This window comes from Hoplias malabaricus, chromosome 3 (genome assembly GCF_029633855.1).
Source record: "Hoplias malabaricus isolate fHopMal1 chromosome 3, fHopMal1.hap1, whole genome shotgun sequence".
NCBI lineage: Eukaryota > Metazoa > Chordata > Actinopteri > Characiformes > Erythrinidae > Hoplias > Hoplias malabaricus.
Window position 1 is genome coordinate 13,001,064 of NC_089802.1, and position 14,666 is coordinate 13,015,729.

At 38.9% G+C, this 14,666-nt stretch overlaps 2 protein-coding genes across 2 annotated transcripts; one reads left to right on the forward strand and one right to left on the reverse strand.

Moving 5' to 3' along the window:
• On the forward strand, positions 1–7,073 carry faap100 (FA core complex associated protein 100). Its single transcript, XM_066664529.1, has 9 exons — positions 1–465; positions 559–680; positions 1,357–2,006; positions 2,991–3,260; positions 3,785–3,941; positions 5,298–6,174; positions 6,345–6,461; positions 6,553–6,639; positions 6,742–7,073. Exons 1-9 carry the CDS (start codon positions 316–318, stop codon positions 6,868–6,870), a joined length of 2,559 nt encoding a protein of 852 aa, XP_066520626.1. The 5' UTR covers positions 1–315; the 3' UTR covers positions 6,871–7,073.
• An 85-nt stretch (positions 7,074–7,158) lies between these two features.
• On the reverse strand, positions 7,159–14,658 carry tap2t (transporter associated with antigen processing, subunit type t, teleost specific). Its single transcript, XM_066664531.1, has 12 exons — positions 14,424–14,658; positions 13,475–14,033; positions 12,591–12,705; positions 12,374–12,504; positions 12,004–12,209; positions 11,377–11,574; positions 10,444–10,572; positions 10,114–10,299; positions 9,404–9,577; positions 9,092–9,251; positions 8,821–8,957; positions 7,159–7,800 (listed from the first exon to the last, which is right to left on the reverse strand). The coding sequence occupies exons 2-12, from the start codon at positions 14,001–14,003 to the stop codon at positions 7,600–7,602; spliced, it is 2,166 nt and encodes a 721-aa protein (XP_066520628.1). The 5' UTR covers positions 14,004–14,033; positions 14,424–14,658; the 3' UTR covers positions 7,159–7,599.
• Positions 14,659–14,666: the final 8 nt, after the last annotated feature.

Below are 14,666 nucleotides of genomic sequence, written 5' to 3' on the forward strand. Positions count from 1 at the left end.
CTTGTTTTTTAATGGAATATTGGGCAAGAACTGAGGACGGACCCTAGACAAACCAGCAGGTGGCAGAAGCGAAATCATTCGCTGAGTTTTTATGAAGAAGAAGGAAAAAGCACCTAGATTGGTCGGTGTTGAACTAGCGCCATTTCCATATCGGCTCAGCTAACGGATTCTGCTCGTGCGGGCTCTTAACAGAAGTGGAGAAATAACCAAAAACATGACATGAAATTTTAAGGGTCTAAGACTGAGTTAAATGCGTTGAGTTATGCCGTGAAGAAGAGAACTGACATATCAGTGGAGTCTACGTGACTGGAGGAGATGGACGCTGTTCGTTGCTCTGTAAATTGTTGGGCTGATTTTGGAGATTTATCGTCGGGAAAAGTTCTTCACATCGACGAGACTGAAGTGCTGCTAACCACAGGCTCCAACGACCTGCTGGTCTTTAACAGTCAAGAGAGAAGGGTTAAGGCAAGTACTGTATGTTTGATGTCTTGTAAATGCATTAATGTTGACTTTAAGAAATAACAATAATGAATATTATATATAATTCCCTCCCCACAGACAATTCTGCAGTGTGAGTCTCCTGTCACATCCCTGGCGTTAAGTGATGACAAGAATCGACTGTTTGCTCTCTGCCAAAATAAGGGCACTTATTTTACATCTCTCTTCTCCCAGCAGTCCAGGTAATCCTGATAAATCATTGCTTTATTCAGTGATTCCCACATATTAATAAACAAATGCAGAGTTTCCTCTGTCAAACACATTGACAGACAACCTGAAATTCTCATAAAAAAACTGTGAATTGCCATTTTGTTCCAGTTTAATAATTAATAATATTTCTAAAATTTTTAAGTATTTCCAATTGTAATTTATAGAGGACACACATTGTTTCACATGAGACTCAACATTAGAATATAATGCCCAACATTATTCCAGTGAGTGTGATATTCTGTGTGTGAATGGGTTGGTTTAACTTTTTCTAAATCTGTCCTCGTGGCAGTCCGTATTGTTTGAGGTTATCTCCAATACCTAGTTTTACTGGTTAATAAATAGTGATTTTAAATAATGTGTGGTGTTGATTGAATAAATTCATGCAATCAAGGAGAATCTGAACAAAACATTGTTCTTCAAACTCACTCACACCTACTACTTTATAGGAAAAAAACATCTTATTTCTTATATACATTATTTTTTTTGTATTTAATGTGATAAAATATAACTTTTATACAAGCACCATGCTGACTGAGAAGGCATTAGTTTAAATATATATTATTGTCTTAGGAGCGTGTGTGTGTGAATATATACATTTTTTTAAAAATCTAATCTTTTCTGTTCAATTTGCTTTCATTTCCTTCACAGCACTCCTTCCCTGTCAACACAAAAATGTGATGATGTTTTGCCCATAATATCCAGGGTACCTATTATTATTGAAGACGGAAACGTACAGTCTTTAATCCTAGTAGAGGACATCTTGGTCACTGTCAGTCTACAAGAGACTTTCTGGAGATTTAACCTCTATGAAGTGCCAAACTCTTCATTGGAAAATACAACCTGTCACAGTCTCACGAGTTTCCCTGTTCCAGCAGCTGCAGAAACAATCTCTCCAAATACAGTGGGCTCGAGAACTGGTTCAACTCCAGTATTAGTCTGTGTCTACCCCAGTAAGGACTCTTCATCCAAGGGGCATACATGTAAACAGCACTCTCTTCTTGAGCCTCTTCTTTTCAGGCTGTTATTTGGAGTTGATGCTTCCCTTATTCATTCTCCAGTAATACTCTGTGGTTTACCAGATGGGCGCGTTTTATTTTTCCCTCTACTTCTCTCCGCAAGGGGAGAGAAAAAACCTCATATCAGGATGCTTTACAGCCTGGAGCAGCCAGTAACTTTCATCGGAACTTCAATCACAGGAGAGCAGGGTCCACAATGTCTGGTTGTGATTGGTCACATGGGTCGAATTCTACTGGTGACAGCCAATCAAGCAAGCTCTAATGGAAAGGAAGCAGAATGCAGTGAGTTTTGCAGTAGTGCATAGAAAGTGTAATATGTATGGGACTTGTGAACTAATGTCGATATCTAAAATTTGTAATGTAAATAAGTGATGATTCAGGGCAGCTTGTCGGTCCAACGAATGTTAATGTCACACAGCTTCAGGGTCCTGGGGTTGTTGGTACAATCCAAGTTGAACCCAAGTTGTGGGTTTGATTCCCACTCCGGGTGACGGTCTGTGAGGAGTTGGTGTGTTCTCTCCGTGTCTGTGTGGATTTCCTCGGGGTGCTCCGGTTTCCTCCCACAGTCCAAAAACACACGTTGGTAGGTGGATTGGTGACTCAAAAGTGTCCGTAGGTGTGAGTGAATGTGGGAGTGTGTGTGTTGTCTTGTGAAGGACTGGCGCCCCCTCCAGGGTGTATTCCTGCCTTGCGCCCAATGATTCCAGGTAGGCTGTGGACCCACCGCTGAACTGGATAAGCCGTTACAGATAATGAATGAATGAATTAATGTTTTAGAACATCTGCTCAGCATTTAGATACTAGGTGTTGGGGTCGGCCTAGCATAACAATGACACCTAAACATTCTGCTCTTTATCAAGTTACTGATAACTTGATTTCACAATTTGTTTTATCCCAGATGTGTAGAATTGGAATCCTTGATCGCATTTAAGTTTAAGGAGAATTCTTGGGAAATGTTGAACATCAATAAAGTCTAGGTTTTGCTACATATTTGGTTAAAATACCTTGACCACATAAAAAAATTAGGAAAAATGAATGCATTCTTGCCATGTCCAGGGTGTGTCCCTGTCTTGAACCCAGTTACTCCATGCAGGATCCATACCCACCAAGACCCAAATTAGCTTTGTTTTATATTGCAGTAACATTCCAAAATTGATGCAGTTGCATTATTCAATTTAGACTTAAGGTTCAGAAAACATCTTTAATATTTTAGCTGTCTTTAACTGTCTAATGCTAAGTCTCCATTATGTTAATCTGTTTTGAAAGGTTTTATTGAGCAGACTGTACGAGGACCTGTGGTGTGTGCCTGTGTAGACAGTGAACATCTGTACTACAGTACCTCCACAAACCTGCTAGTCCTGCCTCTGACCAAGAGTGCATCATCCTCACCATCTTCATCAACATCATCATCCTCTTTCTTCCCAGCAGCAGAAGGAGAGATTAAGCCAAAAAGACCGGATCTTCTCTCTGAGAGTGCTGCTTGTTTGAATGTGTGCCGAGTGATTGCTCTAGCCAAGCCTTCTGTTACTCCTACAGGTATTAAACTTATTTGCTCCTCCAATGTGACATGCAGGGTTGAGATTTATATTATATATCATGTGCCTAATCAATAACTCTAGTGTTATTCTTCTTACATTTCTTGATTATTCTTATATTTCTGTTTCACTTACTAATGATATCCTGCGATCTGCGATTATCGCAATAATTACATTATCAACTCACCGTACATTTGTCAGATATTTCCTCAATAATTGAGGAACACATTATGTAAAGAATGGATGACATCAATATCTTAGCCAGCCATGTTGCTCTTCTCTAGTTTTCTCTGAGATTATGTCGATTTGAAAGCGGTGGTTTTGTTTTAATGTTTTGTTTGTTTAGGATATTTACATTTTTTTAATATATACAACATTATTCTTTTCATTCTATTCATTGGTTTCTTACAGATTCCAAATGTATTTTTATGCTATTATGTATATATATATATATTTCTGTGATATATTGACCACAAAAACAGGCCTAACATTCTTAATATAATTGTCTGTGTGTATGATTTGTAGGTTGTGTGCAGCTACTGGCATTGTCTCTCAGTGGGAGGCTCCTTCAGGTGACTGTTCCTCAGGAGTCAGATAAAAACTGTGTCTCCAGGCTTACTTCATCACAAGTGGGCCAGACCATGAAAGACCTCTTGGCTGGTATTGAAAACGTTTGGGAGAGGTTAGAGCACTCTGAATTTTCTTTTGATTACATAAATGTGCTAATTTGAATGAAGTATGATGGGTTTGTCTATATACACTGAACAATCACCAAATAAGGAATACCTACCTTGTTTCTACACTCACTGTCCATTTTATAAGCTCCACCTGTTTCTCTGCATGCTTTCTTATCCCTATTTCACACTGCTTTTCAATGGTCAACACCAGAGGCGATTGCTCTAAGAATGCAAGGGAAGCTCAGCTTCCCCTAAAATGTCAAAAACAAGTGATCAAATATATACTGTTGTGTGTACATGTCATTGAATAAATATACACTACAACGCACTCAACTTTTGTTCAGAATCAGCTTCTTATCACTGGTAAAGACGAGGCTATTCACAGTGCTTTAAACAGCGTCCACAGGGTTCAATAGCGAAGTGCAGCGAAACAAGACGAGTCATTGGATAAATGCTGGGCTTTGTCCCGCCCATCGGACACTCGGCGTCTCTGGGGGTCTATGGGGCAGTGGGCTGGCCTCGGCTGGCCCGGACGCTCAGCTTCTGAATGATGATGGGATGATCTGTCTGAGGCTGAATCCCTTTTTGATTGACAGTGAAATGAGCGAGTGTTTGGAGACTGACTTCTATCACTCTTTCTGACTTCTATCGCAGTTTCTGTCCAGCGGGTGCTGCTGAGCCCCTCCACCGTCACAAAGCACTCACAGGCGGACACACTTCACATGGGCCAAGATCGTTTAAGCAGCCTAGCTCTGCTGGCCATTGAGAGGACACTAGTCAAGTCCCTGGAAAAGGCGCCTTGTTGGTACGACAGGGTCACAGATCATTTTCTTGAAAAGGAACGGAGGGTATAATTTACGTATAAATAAACCGACACATTTTATGATGTAGGCCGAAATTGAGCTTCCCCTCCTTGAAAGACCAGCATCCGCCACTGGTCAACACCCCCACATGATCACCACAGAGCAGTTAATATTTGGGTAGTGGATCATTCTCAGTGCTGCATTGACACTGACATGGTGGTGGTGTGTCAGTGTGTGTTGTGCTGGTTTGAGCGGATCAGACACTGCAATGCTACTCGAGTTTTTAGACACAGTGCTCATCATGGTCCCGTTAGACACACCTGTTATCGGTAGATTTAAAGTCAGACAGTAGCTCAGATGCTGCTCTCAGGATGCTTTTGGCTGGAGAATTTTGTTGGGTGAGCTACTCTCAGTCCAGCAGTAATGCTTACTGGTATTATTTTTGCATAATTCAACATCGCTGAGATTTCTACAGGGCAGTATGAACCATTATTACATTATGAAAATGTTCTGTATTATTTAATATTTCCAATATGTTAACAATTTTTTTTTCATCAGAGCATCATCACTGAAGATCCAGTTGCAGTTGAAGAACAACATTCTTAAGCGTTTGAATCAAGTCATGTGCATCTGCCACCTCCTGCCTCAGGAGAGAGATCAGAAGAGTGTCAATTCCAAGCCTCCAATCAGCTGTTATGGTGTGGCTAAGTGGAATTATTTACTACAAAAAGAAATGTTAGTTCTCACATGTACATTGGAAAATTCCAGTGATTATGCCCTGGAGCAAGGATGGACACTCTGTATTGAAGTGCAGTCACCTCTTTCTCTCACTCCTGAGGGTGCTTCCAGAACTTACTCGTTTGTCTTGAAGAAATTAGAATGTGGTCACAAAATGAAAGTGAGTTTACCTCTGGAATGTGAGGGTGAGGTATTTCTCCCAGTTAAGATTCACTACTTCCTGGTCTACTCCCTGCAGTCTTTACTTAACACAGAAGAATCCAGACAACTCTCATCCAGTGAAATCCCTGTATCTGACATTCTGGGACACAGAAGATCAATCACTCTGGCTCTGAACACTTTAACAGTAGATTGGTTAGACTGCTTAAGGATAGGGCAGCCAGCATCACCTGGTGAAGATGCCAAACAAAACAGCGCTTGGGAAGCCACCCAGCTTTTCCTGAGGTCCAGGCAAATTTATACAGAGGAGCAGCTGATCCCGAAGACTAGTCCTTATGTAGTAAAAATCCAAATATCATTTGAGCTCCTGAGAACCAGGCCTGGTTTCCATGACTCCACAAGTGCAGCACTGTGCGTTTCTGTGCTGAAATGGCTATTGTCTAGAACATCTGAGACAGAGCGCCAAAAGATTGTAGAGAATTCAGTGGTGTGTGCTTATGGGCCAGACAGACAACCAGTCAGGATGCTGACCAAAGAGGTAAGCATGTAGTTGATGTTCTAGATGACATGTTAAAGCTCATGTAGCCCCATTTGTTTTCAATGTATTGCATTTATAAATTTAGCAGATTTAACAAGAGTGACTAATACACACATTATTCAAAGCCTTTTTTTTAACTGCTACTGTTGGTTTTAATCATTTGCATCCAGGTCATACTGAACAACATAAATTCTGAGGGCCCCCTGTCGGTTGTGGAGATTCAGGTGGAAAGTTCCTCTATGGCAGCAGTATGTGGGCTACACCATGCTGTTCTGCGACGTGTGCAGGTGCCAAGACACTAAACAAATATATCACTTTATTTTTTGTAAAGTAAGCCACCTGATTTCAATGACCATATGAATCATGAACTTTCATCAGGACCTTCTCAAAGATACAGATGTGAAATGTGTCAATCCTGTGCTGCTGAAAGGACAACACCTATGTAAGGCTGTTCAGCAGGCTGAGGTAAATCCCATATCTCCATAGTCTTCTTCGAATTGCAGTGTAGTAAAGCAGTCAATTTTTTAAATCTTGTGTAGAAAGTAATGTACATTTTTCCTTTAGCAGTCTCTATATAAGGACCTCCAGGACACTCGTGCTTCAGCTACTTTTGATGGAGTGATGAAGACAAGGACCTCTGAGTCACTGTTTAACCTCTACATGAAGCTCAGAGAGAATCCAATGGTCATTCTCTAACTAATCACACAGGGAGGTTCATGGGTTCTCCATTTACTGGGCAAGCCTTTTACTTACAAGGTGGTGAGGCCCACACCTCGTGGAGTGATTCTTTTATGTCACTGCTGGCATGAAAAATAGACATTGGATTTAAGAACACTTTGGTTTTATAGTTCACTGTTCTACTTTATGAATGTTTGTATAAAGGTGCATAATGACTGAATATTTAGTAGAATAAACTGCTTTAAATTATTGCTCATGAGTATATGCTCATGAGTATATTGTTTTATTCTGCTATTCATTGCCCTCACATTTTATAGTTTTTTTTAAACATGCACATATTCCATAAATGATATTTTTGTAAAATCACAGTAAATAAATGTATTTTAGGTAAGAATTAACAATTTGGTTTTATATACTTGAAAATACCCTATAACAAAAGTTAAACCCTAAACTTAAAAATAAAGTTAAATTCACAGTACATTTTAAACAATACTGTTACACAACATGTCACAGCATTGGTGGCTAGTTCTTTTTGATGCTGTAACAGGTTAAGAATTTAATAAACTGGTTTTACAAATAATACAGTTTAGGAAATAATGTAGATATGAAAAGCTACTAATGAATTTGTTTTACTTCATGTTGCAGGAACCTGAGGTTTGTTCGGTTGTCTACAATTTATCATTAATTTGCTATTCTGGTGCTAGTGTACACTAAAGGCAAAACACATCTCGCTAAAAAAATGTATCTTTAGTTCTGTTCCAGCATAAACAGTTTCTCTCTAAGGTTGTAATATTGTCCTCGTTCGGCCATAAGCTGTTCATGGGTTCCCTGCTCCACGATCATTCCATCCTCCATGTAAATGATATGGTCAGCTTTTTCTATAGTCTTTAGACGATGAGCCACCACCAGCTGTGTCTGACCCGCTGAATCAGAGAGGGCTTTTTGAACCTGGGAAGAGATGTGAACTGTGCTTAGCCTGTGGCTTTGAACATAACAAAGATCAAGGGCAGTTTGGCGTTTTTAAAGTCGTCTTTTTTAATAATTTTTTGAATCACTATAACTTTTTTTAATTACCTGAAGTGCCTGGTAACCCACAAAATGTAATAAACCAGGTTATTTTAAGATAAAACTAGTCATTCTGATTTTATGCGGTTTCTTATGTAAATAACATGCACTTCATTCATATTGTCCCACTTCCTTGTCGGCGCGTCTCCAATCACAGTGCTGGACCCATGTTGATGTAAGCTCACAAAAATGAGATTAAACACAGCATATCAATGTATGCAGAGAATTAGGTGTACTGATTATATAATGCAAAAACTAAAATGAAAGGGAGCAAAGTGAAAATGACTAAAAACCTGTGTTTCTGGTCCTTGTGACACACCTTGAGACTCATCCTCAATAGGTGCTGAATCCGATCGTTATAATCAAGACTGTTTAGCCATGGTAAAAAAAAATGAAAAGTTCTGTGTTGTTTGATCCTTGTGGTATTTTGACCAAAGTATGTCACAGATTTTTCATGTAACTTCATGTTCCAGGGAACTCTGCTGCCTTGTTTTTGTTAGAACAATGGTAGAGCTGCCCTGAACTGTGTCTGAGTGATTGATCAGGTACTGAGAAGAAAACATCTCTCCTAATGTTTTTTATTAATATTAATTTCCTCCGCCTGGGACAGCTAGCAAACCTAAGAATTTTTGGTTGTAACAAAATATATCTTGCAACAAAACCCCTCTTTCCACAAGGCAGCAGAGGTCCCTGGGTCTTAATCATCTGTGACATACTTTGGTCAAAATACCACAAGAAACAAACCACTAGACTAGCAGCTAGTTTGTAGATCTACACTTAACATTGGATTGTAAATTGGAATAAGGATGACAGAATTACAATGGCATATTTGGATATTCTGGCACTTAAGTATCATACTTTAAATATTAGCTAACGTCTTCATGACAGTGACTGTACACGTACCGCACTTTGGGTGTTGAGATCCAGTTTGCTAGTGCCTTCATCCAAGATGAGTATTTTTGGATTTCTGATAAAAGCTCTGGCTATAGCAATACACTGCTTTTGTCCTACAGAGAGCTGGCCTCCACCTTGTCCAACATCTGAAGGGAAGTAACAGACATTAGAAATGGTAGAACTCCCATTAATTACATTTAATAACAATAACATTTTTGAAACTTAGATTTTGTAATACCTGTTTGATATAAAAATGGTAAAAAATAAATGAACACTTCACCGGTTTCATAGTCTTGTTCCAGCTTGGAAATGAAATCATGGGCGCTTGCTTTCTTTGCTGCCTCCTTCACTCTCTCTATGGTGCAGTCATGTAGACCATACTCAATGTTGTGTTTTATTGAACCAGAGAACAGGTCAGGATTCTGGGAAACAGTCGCCATCTAAGACAGGCAAGGTCTGAGATTAGATTAATCTCTTACGACTTATGCATTATCCTGAATACTAAATTATACGGAATACGAAATTCAGATATTAAAGTGTATTAATAGAAACTTTAATACATGTAACATGTATTATATGTCACAGTGCTCACCTGGCTGCAAAGGAACTGGGGTTGGTAGCGATAAAGTGGAATACCATCCAATAGCACCTCGCCTTCCTCAGGCTCATAGAACCTCTGCAACAGACTGACACAGGTGCTCTTCCCCCCACCAGAGAGGCCCACTAGTGCTGTCATCGTCCCTGGACGCAGCTCCAGACTCACAGACTGTTAAAACAGTTTAATAATATAATCCTTGATGATCCTTATCATATCATAAAATAAACTCAAACTCAAAGCTAATTTATTGTGTCTAAATGTAAGAAAAATACAGCATTTGCATTTGAGGCTTTATATAAAATGCCCAGTAATACTATACTATTGGCAGATATTAGCAAATAAAATGAAACCTATGTTTAGTGATGAGTTGATTTTACTTTTTTAAAGTCACTTCATCATCCACAATTTATTCTAAAAGTATTGTATTAATATTAATTCATATATTTTAATTATTAATAGGCATACTTGACACTAAGCATAGTGGGAATGCTCCAGAGCATCCCATATCCCATGTCAGTTGAATTGAAAGCACCTAAAAGTGACTGAATTTCTTCATTATAGGAGGGGAATTATTCACAAATATTTAGATATAGGCTGTATGTACAGAAAAATATCAGTCAACAATTCCCATATCAGTGCATTCTTATTTTCAGGCATATATATTTATTTATCAACAAAAAATTAAATAGGTCAAAATACCTTACCTTGAGTGCTTTCACATCACGAGAGGTATAAGTGAAGCTAACATTTTCAAAAGTGAGTCTTCCCTCCAGATTATCAGGTACATAGTTGCCAGGCTCTCTCACTTTGGGCTCTCTGTCAAGCAGCTTAAACACCTTCTCTGCTGACCACACTGTGTTCAGGATGTCTCCATAGACATACACAAAATGCTGAGAACACCAAATCAACATGTTGTATCATGCCAATATTAGACACTGATTACAAAAAAAACACACTCTAGGGATCTGGACAGAAAAATAAGTAAATAGGAAATATATTAATGTTTAAAAGTAAGTAAAAGCCTTTAGACTCACCCTCATGTTTGTCACCATGTCTTTCTGGAAGAGCACAAAAGCCAAAAGACTTCCACTGCTCAACTGTCCTGATGAGATAAGATTGCGTCCAAGAAGCAGCATTGCCACCTTCAAACTTATCGATACAGACTACACAACAACAAACAAGGGACATTATAGAAGCAATCAACTGTTTTTAACCAATCAAGAAAAATAAATACATATCAAATGATGTGAAAACATCTTAAATCTAGTCAATTCTTCTTTGCCTTTTGGCTGCTATTTCTAGAGGGTGTGAAATCCACACCTTCAACTTGGCAAAGATTTTAAACCTGTAATGGAAATTTATGTCTGTATATTCATTTCTAAACTTCAAAAGAACTCAACAAACTAAGTGCATGTTCGAGGTCAGTGCTTTATCAGAACAAAACATTCTGTCCCTCATCTTGTATATCAAACTGGGATGTCTCTAAGGAAACTAAGCTTGCAGAGCTAAACCACCTATATCAACTCTCTGTGAAAACACCACCTTCTCCACATTCACATAGTACTCTGTGCTATTGTATGATGACCACCTTAAGGTTAAATAAACTACTTTCTGATTGCAAATGCTCTGTTAGATTTCAATTCTTAATACTTGTATTTATTTTCTCCACCACAAAACCAAATGGCCTTCCTGACACAACCTTCTCATTCATCTAGGCTTTGTGTCAGCATGCTGTCTAAGATGCTCACACATGTAGGTAAATTTGCATAGCCAATCAGCCTACCAAGGGACATTTTTGGACTGTGGGAGGGAAATAGAGCACATAGTGTGACCAGCGTATATCTCATATATCTCATAATCTCATAAAGAGAATTTTAGATATACTGACCAAAGTAGAGATTATTTCACTTGCTGTGATACATGTTTCTGCTGTGTGCTAAAACAAATGTTTGTGTGGGATGCCTCACCCTGCGCAGAAGAAGGTGGACAGCACTGTAAATGCCTTTGCGTTTCCGGACATGGAGGTTCCTGTTCAGGGCCTCTTCGTATCTCTTCAGCTCCTGGGCCTCGCCTCTGAAGCTCCGCACAGTCCTCATAGCATCAACTGCAGAAGATGCCAACTGTTCAATCTCCGCCTTGCAGTTCTGCAGATCTCTAGATGTTTTCTGTGCATTGTAATATTGAGAATGAGCATGTAATACAAAATATGCAGCTGATACAAAACCAACATAGTTCATCAGCAGAACAGCTGATTTAATTTAATGAACTATTGGTTAGTAAATTTAATTACAGGTCTTTGTCAGGTATAGCTTTTGTAATGTATCATTCATTCATTCATTCTTTCATTTATTGTAGTGTTTTTGAAAATTAAAGGCTTACATAATTCCATCATTTTCTCAAATTTCATTGCTATATGTGGTCTGTAACCCAAACTAAAATCGTGAAGTTTTTATTAGTTTTTGAGATGTAAAAACTGGTTTAATCTGCAATAAATGTTTGTAGTATGTTTACTATGTTTAGACCGTTATATAGTCATACATTGTTCTAGCTGATGCTAAATTTGAGGTACAATGTGGTTAGAAGGAGCACATTACCTGGTAGTAAGTGTTGTATTGGTTCTGCAGTAGAGCAAGTAGAGGCATCTCCACACATGTAAGAATCGTGAGCTGCCAGGACAGACTCAGCATGGACACAAGCATGCTACATGTCTTCACAAAGCTCCGCAGGAGCACATTCACGTTCATGGCTATAGACCGGCCCATCTTATCAGTGTCAGAGACCAGCCGTGAAGTCAGATTTCCTGTGATGGGAAGAAAAACGTGTTAAGGTGTGAAATGCTTGTTATAATAATTACAATGACCATCACATTACATTGTAATGTAAAGAACGATCATGAGCAATCTACAAATGGCAAGCTCCATAAGAGCAAACAAACTAAAGTAAGTTTGTTCATTTTTTATGTACCTGGTTTATTTTCTTCAAAGAAGCTGATTTCTTGTTTCATCAAATTTTTGAACAGCATGTGTCGAATCCTCCTGTTGAGTCTGCTCAGGCAACACATGAACATTCCACCTCGCAAGCCTGTGAATATGGAGCTGAGAGAAAGAATGCACAGTGCATTAAAGAGTATTGCAACAAATACAGGAAAAATAAAACAGCTCTAACATCAAAATATACTTACCTTCCCAAAGAGTACAATGACATGAGTGCAATTGCCCACATAAAGTTGCCATGCTGGTAATCCCCAGCCAACCCATCAATGATTTTCCCCACATAATACGGAATGTATGACTCAACTGCAAAAAAGCATATTTTTCACATAAAAAAAAATTATAACAATACTTTGTTGTAAATTCATGAAACTAGCCTTGGGATGATATATGATCTTTCTGAATATCTTGATAAAGTTATTAATATAATATCTTGATAACATTATCATGAAGATTTAATTTCATGAAATCCTTTGACATAAAAGTTCATTAAAGAGTCACTTTTCAGTGTAATTCAACACCTATTTATCTGCATGCTTGTTTATTCCCATTTCACACTGCTCTTCAATGGTCAGGACCCTTACAGCACTAGTGAAATTGAGGGCTTTAAAAACTCTAGCAACCCTGCTTTGTCTGATCCACTCATACCAGAATAATTCCACACATTAACACATTACCATCACGTCAGTATCACTGCAGCACTGAGAATGATCTACAAACCAATTCATACCTGCTCTGTGGTGGTCCTCTGCGCTACTGACCATTTAAGAGCAGGGTGAAATGGGGGTAAGGAAGTATGCAGAGAAACAGGTGGACTACACTCTGGAATTATAGAACTACAAAGTGCTCTGTATGGTCAGTGGAGCTGATAAAATGGAACCTGAACAGAGATACTAGGTTATACAGTAATACAGTTTTGGAAACCACCACTATATACATGGTTCAAATGATGCATGGAAAATCAAACAAAAAATCATTGGATCCATTATCACCTAAGACTGTAGAAAAAATTAGGATATGTTATGATCAGTGGTTGAACATTGGGCCTTTCAGACCGTGAAATGTAAAAACTTACACAGTGCAGCTAAAATGAGAAAAAGAAAGGCGGCCCCGAGGTGAGGGTAGTCTTCTTTTGAGTACTTAATTACTCTCATCAAAAGTGCTTTGGCCTCTTGATCTTTCTTTACTTTGCTTGCATCCCTTTTAGATTCATCTGATGGGAAAGCCATTTCCCATACCATATAAACCAGTGTTGTAGTGGCTGCATTAAGGAGCACCATGCTTGGCTCTGGGACAAGACTAAAGACACACACACCTCCTGGGACCAGTGTTCGTACAGTGTCAAACACAGGAGGTGAAAAACAAAGTAAAGTCACCCAGTGCCTCAGCAAATGTTTTAGATGTTTCTGGTCCACCAACAGTGAACGGACTCCATTAAGCAGGATCCAGCTAAAGATCCTGAAAACCCATAACCTGAACAAGCTGAGGACAACGGTGCCTTCACACCACCAAAGTCCAGTCAGTAAAGAAAGCCAGAGGATTAGGTCACAGCAGAGGATAAGTCCATGTGCACGCAGTGCAGCTCTGTCCATTGGATGAACCATTATGAAAGAATCATTCAGTTCTTCGACTTTCTGCAAGACAAAATGAGACATCTAAGTTTCAAATTCTCTTTTTCAGTCTGGCTAAAATACATGTCCAAAAGTTTATAGACACATTACATTTCCTGAATAAAGTTACTTTAAGGTTCACTCATGGTAGACACCTGTTCAGCGGTGCACACCTGTCATAACATAAATCATATATACGTTTAGTACGTTGTAAAATGCGCAGCTGACGTACAAAGTCGATTTGATTAGCTAAAAGCTAACCAGACACACGGTACTTTAGTATTTTCTTTCTCACTAAACCGTGATTCTAGAGGCATATAGTAGCGTTAAGTCTTTTCACGTGTGCTCGCAAGAAATGACTCTTTCTGTTGGTCAGAACAACTGTAAATGTCACATAGAACCAAACGGCCTTACCTTCGTCTGTTAATGTTTCCCTTCGTGAACAGATGTCGGTTTTACTTTCGCTTTCATATTTGACCGACACCGCTTTCGATATGGCGCATTCATACACAACGACATCGACATAAACGACTAGAATATAAAGTCCCTCAATAAAAGAAAAAATAATACATTTAGCTGTCCCTTCTTTTCATTAAAATGCGTTATTTATACGGTGTATCACCGCGGTTGTCTCTGCTCATGTCTTCGATTTATATT